Source organism: Rana temporaria, chromosome 1, assembly GCF_905171775.1.
Source record: "Rana temporaria chromosome 1, aRanTem1.1, whole genome shotgun sequence".
Taxonomy (NCBI): Eukaryota; Metazoa; Chordata; class Amphibia; order Anura; family Ranidae; genus Rana; species Rana temporaria.
This window is the reverse complement of record NC_053489.1, coordinates 328,143,213-328,150,911: the sequence shown is the minus strand read 5'-3', so window position 1 is coordinate 328,150,911 and position 7,699 is coordinate 328,143,213. Positions and strand designations below refer to the sequence as shown.

Below are 7,699 nucleotides of genomic sequence, written 5' to 3'. Positions count from 1 at the left end.
TATCTTTGTATTACTGTGATGCATGTGATCAGTGATCACTCACTAAGACCTCTAACTTAGTTTACAGCATTGCAAAAAGCTGCAAGTCAAATACACTATGTGTATTGAATACACTACAGTCAGTGGCAGCTTTTTGCAATGCTGTAAAGTTAGAGGTCTTAGTGAGTGATCACTGATCACATCATTTACAAAGATATGCCAGACAACACTGTCTGCAACTGTGCAATACTGCTGTTCTTGGGATTGTCATGTGGTTTAAAGCACAACTATTTAACAATATAACATGCCATTGCCTGCCTGCCTGTTTGGTTACTTAAAAAATAAAACATTTTGACTGTTCTTTGTTCTGTCCCATACATCTTGAACTGGGTATTTTACAATTTTTAATTTTACCCCCCTTTTCACTTTCCAGTTTCGTGATGCAATCAATCAATCAATTGCTATCTTTTTTTTTTAGGAGAGGGAGACCAGCCCATCCGTTACCCGGCTCGCAGGACAGGGAGCTAGGCCGCAGCTGCCAGTGCCACACACTCCGAGTCCCTTCATCATCACAGGCAGCAGGAGAGGAGACCCGCAGGTGCCACGTGCCAGCCAGACTCTGCCACCTTGTTGTGACAGGTAGGTGACCATCACACAGATACACCACTCACAGAGACTGCAGCTGCTCACTGCCTGTTACCGTACCTAAAAAAAAAAATTGTCACTTGTGTCACCTCACCTGTCCGTTTTTCCTCACTCCTCAGGCTCAGTCCAGTCCACCACAGGCAGGAGGAGAATCGCTCCACCACCAGCAGCCAGCAGTGCCACCACCACCACCACCACCACCACCAGCACCACCGTCGTCGTTATCATCGTATCATCATTAATCAGGTAGGAAAACTAATAAACATCATCTTTCACATTATATTAAATAACTATGTCATGAAAGGTTTAATGAGTTTAAGTGACAATCACCAGACCATACCATTGCCATTTAATTAATTATGGTTACGTTTATGACTGTAGGTCTGCAGTGCTGGTGCTGGTCTAGGTCTATATATCTCTATCTCTAATCCATTGAATGTTCTGTCCTGACCATTTTTCCACTTGTCCAGTGTGACTGTCTTGTCTTAGTGATGAATGATGATTGTTTGATCACAACTTTATTGATACTTTTTGATTTATGGTTTTGCTCATCACTGCCCCAGCCCCACACATGCTGCAGCTGCACTGCAAGGCAAGTGCATTGTGTGTGGGGCAGTAATGATGAGCAAAACCAAAAAGCATCATATTACAATACAAACAAGGTAAGTATGAACTTGTGAATTGTGAATCAATCACCAAGACAAGACATTCAAATGATGCATAAAACCAGAATTAATGAAATGGGTGGCACTGGCATTATGTCATTGGGGGGGGGGGATGTTGGCGGGACATGTTGTTGTTGTGTTATAGCAGCCAGTTTGTGATCTCAAATAATGCCAGTGTACCAGATTGGAGAAGGAGAGAGAGTGCGATATAACGTGACCGGCTGTCGCTGACTCTCTGAGACTGTGACCATTGCAATGCCAATGCATTGACCAATGACCATGACCACCACCAGTTGAGTTGACCAACCACCGGCGGCAGACGAGATGAGGGGCCAGGGCGCATTTTTTCTTTTACACATGATGAATAATGATAGTTGACACTTGACAGCGACTGCGACTAACTGCGTGTGTGGGGGGGGGGGGGTAGAATAATAAATGAGGATTTTACATATCATACAATTACATACATACATACTAGAAAGAAACGTGTTACTTTTTCTGTTGATCTCGTGGCAGGCTTTAGGCTTAGTCACTCAAATTTTTTTTTTTTTTTTTAAACTGACAGAGTTTGACAACATCATCGTCACGTCAAGACTTGTGTCATCCCTACTCACAAATTCACATAGATGCCTGGCATGCATTGCATTTGCTAGTAAATAAAAATGGCAGAAGTAGAACAAAAGGAACGAGAGATAAAAAATGCACCTAGCTTTTTAAAAGCAAACATCTGGGAACATTTTGGCTTTTATGAAAAAAGTGGGAAGCACGAATTGGACAAGTCATACGCTGTGTGTAAAATCTGTCACACAAAAATTAAATATCTAGGGAATACTACTAATCTGAGAAACCACGTCAGCCGTTTTCACCCAGAAATGCTAAAACCTACCACCACCACCACCACCAAGGAAATGAACCCAGATCAGCCAAGAATTGATGCAATGTTACAGTCAACTTTGCCGCCCAACTCTGAAAAGGTAAAGAGAATAACAAAAGCTGTGGCAGCTTTCATAGCGAAGGACCTGCGCCCTTACTCTGTTGTGGAAAACAGTGGGTTTCGCTACCTTTTGAAGACGATAGAGCCGCGTTACAAGATCCCGTCACGAAGTCACTTTACAGAAAACGTCATACCTGCACTCTACCACGAAACCAATGCTAAGATAATTGCATCAATGAGCCAAGCAAGTCGAGTCGCAATAACGTGTGATTCCTGGACTTCAGTCACGACAGAGTCTTATGTTACAATAACAGCACATTACGTTAGTAAGGACTGGCAGATTTTGTCGCATGTACTGCAAACGAGAGCCATTTATGAGTCTCACACGGGTGCTCATCTGGCAGAGCTACTTTCTCATGTTGTGGAAGAATGGCAGCTGTCCGATAAATCTGTAGTGCTTGTGACCGACAACGCGTCAAACATGATAGTTGCAGCTCAAGTTGGAAAATTCCCCCATGTGAAATGCTTCGCCCATACACTGAATCTTGCATCCCAGCGAGCATTGAAAGTGGCCACTCTCTCTAGGCTTCTTGGCAGAGTACGTCGGATATCCACATTCTTTCACCGCAGCACTAGAGCAAGCCACTGTCTAAAAGAGAAACAGAAATGTCTTGGCCTGAAGAATCATAAGCTGATAACTGATGTGGCAACAAGATGGAACAGTGCATACGACATGGTCGAGAGGTTCTTGGAACAACAACCTGCAGTCTGTGCCACCTTGCTGTCTCCAGAAGTCAGAAGAGGAGAGTCCGATCTCTGCGCTCTAAACGAAACAGATGTGTCAAATGCAGAGGACGCCGTGAGTGCATTAAAGCCAATGAAGGATGCAACCATGCTGATGTCAGAAGAGCGCAATCCAACAGTTTCTCTCATTGCCCCTATAAATGCACAACTTCTCCAGAGCATGACAGACACGATGGGAGACACACCCATGATCCATGAGATCAAGAATTCTATTAGAACAGATCTCCAGAAGAGGTACAGCAGTGAGGCCGAGAAGAAGATCCTTCATACAGCCTCTGCACTGGATCCTCGCTTTAAGGGACTGCCTTTCATCCTCACAGATGAAGAAAGATTGGAGATATTTAAAGGAGTAACTGAGGAAGCTGCATCCTTGGAGGTAATTAAATTAATTTGAAGAATTCCATCATGTTTCTTCTTGAAACGACAGTAGCACTACCACGCTTCTGAATCTGATGCGGTGCGGGAAGCGGGAACTGTACTGTCCGTTTCCTGTGCTTTTTCATCACCCCATCAGAATCAAAGGCATTGACATTTGTGTTTTTACTTATTGTTTTTTTTCCGTTTCTTTTTTGTTCAAACACAGATTACATCAGATGAGAGTGAGAGGACACAAGAGGATCATCAAGTGCCTAGAAGAAAACGAACTCTGGAAGAAGAGGACAGTTCACCCATCGAAGACAACCATTCTCCATCTCCACCATCTCCTCCCAAAAAGGCCAGATCGCTGCTCGTGAGTTTGCTGGGACAGTCTTTCACTGACACTGAAGGTACAATAGAACCCAAAAAGACCCCCTATGCCAAGGCTGAAGAGGAAATGGAAAACTATTGTAAAGCCCCACCTCTGCCTCTCACTGAGGACCCTTTGAACTGGTGGCGTGAGCATGAGGTCATATTTCCCCTCCTTTCTCGGCTATCAAAGCAATACTTGTGTATCCCAGGTACAAGCGTGTCTGCAGAGCGGGTTTTCTCCACTGCAGGAGATGTGGTAACTGCAAAAAGAAGCGCCCTCAAACCAGACCATGTAGATCAATTGGTGTTCTTACAGAAAAATCTACATGTTCCCAAATGCTGAGCAGTGTTTTTAATTTTATAGATTTTGTTTATAGCATTGTCTCTGCCACTGAAATGTTTTATTTCTCTGTCTCCCCTGCCAGACTCCCCTTTTCCCGTCCCCTCCCCTTTTCCCTTCCCCTTTTCCCTTTCCCCTTTCCCTCCGCTTTTCCCTTTCCCTCCCCTTTTCCCTTTCCCTCTCCCTCCCCTTTTTCCTTTCCCTCTCCCTCCCCTTTTTCCCTCTCTCTCCTCCTTTCCTTTTTTTTCCCTCTCTCCTCCTTCTTTCCTCCCTCTCTCCTCATTCTTTCCTTCCTCCCTCTCTCCTCATTCTTTCTTTCTTTCTTTCTTTCTTTCTTTCTTTCTTTCTTTCTTTCTTTCTTTCTTTCTTTCTTTCCTTCCTCCCTCTCTCCTCATTCTTTCTTTCTTTCCTTCCTCCCTCTCTCCTCATTCTTTCCTTCCTCCCTCTCCCTCATTCTTTCCTTCCTCCCTCTCCCTCATTCTTTCCTTCCTCCCTCTCCCTCTTTCCTTCTCCAAGAGAAGGAAAGAAGGGGAGAGAGAGAGAGAGAAGGAAAGGGGAGAGACTAGAGGAGGAAAGGAGGAGAACTTTTCCTCTCCTACGGCTCCTAGTCCTACTAGTCCTTTCCTCAATTTTACCTCATTCTTTCTCTCCTTTCTCTTTCTTTTCTTTCTTTCTCTCCTTTTTTCTGTCTTTCTCTATCTCTCTTTCCGTCTCCCTATCTCTCGTTCTGTCTTACTCTCAGTCTCTCTATCTCTTTTTCCGTTTACCGCTCTCTGTGTCTGTCTCTGTGTCTGTGTGTATTGTCTGTGTCTCTGTGTCTGTGTGTATTGTCTGTGTCTCTGTGTCTGTCTGTGTCTGTCTGTCTGTGTCTCTGTGTCTGTCTGTCTGTGTCTCTGTGTCTGTCTGTCTGTGTCTCTGTCTGTCTGTGTCTCTGTGTCTGTCTGTCTGTGTCTCTGTGTTTGTCTGTCTGTGTCTCTGTCTGTGTCTGACTGTCTGTCTCTGTGTCTGTCTCTGTGTCTGTCTCTGTGAGTGTCTGTCTCTGTGTCTGTCTCTGTGAGTGTCTGTCTCTGTGAGTGTCTGTCTCTGTGTCTGTCTGTCTCTGTGTCTGTCTGTCTCTGTGTCTGTCTGTCTCTGTGTCTTTCTTTCTTTCTCCCCCCCTTTCCCTCCTCCCCTTTCCCTCCCCCTTCCCCGTTCCCTTCCCCTTTCCCTCCCCCCTCCCCCTTTCCCTCTTTCCTCCCCCCCTTCCCTCCCCCCCATTCCCCTTTCCCCCCCCCCCTTCCCCTTTCCCGCCCCCCCGTGCCCCGTTTCCTCCCCACCCCTCCCTCACGACGAGTTACTCCAACTCCATCCCTGTCATTGTCAACAAGACCAGTTACTTAACGGTTAACGCCAGTTATGCCACTCTCGTCCTCAACGGAACGCACTCAGTCACTGTGACTGACTGACTGGTGGGGTGCCGTCGTGGCACTGGCAGTCAGACTGGCAGTGACCGCCTGCAGGTGACTGGCAGTGGTCGACAGGTCGTGGCAATTGCAAACGATCAATGAATGTAACATTTTGTTATAATATGTATATTTGTAATTGTATAATATCATATATTCTAAGTTCACTGTGATGATTAATCAGAATATATGATATTATTCTAGCTTTTAGCAGCACTGGAGTGGAGAGGAGATGGAGAATGGTTTTCTATTATGCGACTGTCCGTCCGATCCATTTTGTATTTTTACACTGACGTGTTTTTTGGTGTTTTCCCAATGTGTCTGTCATGCTCTGTGAATTTCTGACTCTGTTTAGGGGTTTAACCTTCAACCAAAAGAATTCTGTATTTAATTCCAGACAACTGACGCCCGCCAAGCCACCAGAGGAAGGCAAATCCTTGAAAGAATAAATTGAAACTTAAAACCTGGAGTAAATCTTTATTGGATCACACGAACCAAAAAAAAAAAAAACACACCTACCTGACCTCATGTTGTCTGTGGCTGTGCCACATTGCCCGCTTGTCTGTCTGACCTGCTGTGGCCTGCCCTTTACCAATCATTATTCAGTGTCATGTGTGTGTTTTCTTTTTATTTTTGGTATTCTGTGGTGACTGTTTGTGATCCCATAAAGATTTGTCCAAGGTTTTCAGATTCAGTTGCCAATTTTTTCGGTCAAGGATTTTCCAGCTTCCTCTAATGGTGGCGTGGCTTGGCTTCAGTTGGTGTATGCGACTATGCGTGGTAGAGTGCAGGTAAAATTTTCTGTTAAGTCACTGTGTGATGACAAGCTTTTCAATTTCTAGCACTGGGGAGAATGGTATTATTTTTTAAGATTGTGTTGGACACAATCTTCAAAAATGTGTCCATTCCATTGAATTTTCTAACTTGATGTACTGTCTATCTTTTGAATGTCAATTTTTAGGGGGGCTCAACTTAAAACCTCAGCCAAATATTCTAAAAGTGTATTTATTTGATTAAAGACAACTGACGCCCGCCAAGCCACCAGAGGAAGGCAAATCATTGAAATAATAAATTGAAACTTAAAACCTGGAGTAAATCTTTATTGGATCACACAAATACACATTCACACAAACCAAAAAAACACACACCGACCTTCTGACATCATGTCTGACTATGGTGGCTGTGCCACATTGCCCGTCCTGTGGCCTGCCCTTTACCATTATGATTCAGTGAGGAGGATGTGTGTTTATTTTTTTTCTGGTATTCTGTGGTGTGTGTTTGTGATCCCATAAAGATTTGTCCAAGGTTTTCAGATTCAGTTGAAAATGTATTCTGTCAAGGATTTTCCAGCTTCCTCTAATGGTGGCATGGCTTGGCTTCAGTTGATGTATCGTGGTAGAGTGCTCGCTGAGTGCTCAGTGCAGGTAACGTTTTCTGTAAAGTGACAACTCTGAGAGCTTATAGCACTGATCTAGACATACTACCCATCTGGTGCTGGTGGTGGTGCTGGTGGTGGTGCTGGTGCTGGTGGTGGTGCTGGTGGTGCTGGTGGTGGTGCTGGTGGTGGTGCTGGTGGTGCTGGTGCTGGTGGTGGTGCTGGTGCTGGTGCTGGTGGTGGTGGTGGTGCTGGTGGTGGTGCTGGTGGTGGTGCTGGTGGTGGTGCTGCTGCTCCTGCTGCCAAAACAATCACGGTGAACCAGGAAGTTCTGCAACACAGACAACTTGAACACACTGTGTGACAGACAGTTCCTGACTGGCAAACATCACAGTGAGTGAACCTATAACACAGTCACTGACTGTGTTATAGGTTCACTGACTCACTGTGATGTTTTACAGTCAGTAACTGAAGTGCTCCTTTTTTTGTAGGTACTGTTTAATATTATATAATATATATTATATGGTAAAACTATTGTAAAACTTATAAACTAACTGCACCAGCCAGGCCAGCACAACCGTTTAATGTTACAGAGACACTGACAGTACTGTTTTAAATAAATACTGTTGTCTGCTGCACTGTTGTTCATTCAGACTTTGCTATATGATATGCAGGGAACTTGGTATGATTTGTTTAAATAGCAGATACAAATAAATATTTTTGTGCAATTTCTGACTGATTGAATTAATTTTTTGATGTAAAATTGAAAAAAAAGGGGACTTGGGT

At 44.3% G+C, this 7,699-nt stretch overlaps 1 protein-coding gene across 1 annotated transcript; it reads left to right on the top strand.

The window, feature by feature from the left end:
- The first annotated feature begins 642 nt into the window (after positions 1–642).
- LOC120924983 (E3 SUMO-protein ligase ZBED1-like) lies at positions 643–4,099 on the top strand. The gene is made up of 3 exons (XM_040335909.1): positions 643–870; positions 1,855–3,403; positions 3,611–4,099. Exons 2-3 carry the CDS (start codon positions 1,952–1,954, stop codon positions 4,097–4,099), a joined length of 1,941 nt encoding a protein of 646 aa, XP_040191843.1. The 5' UTR covers positions 643–870; positions 1,855–1,951.
- Positions 4,100–7,699: the final 3,600 nt, after the last annotated feature.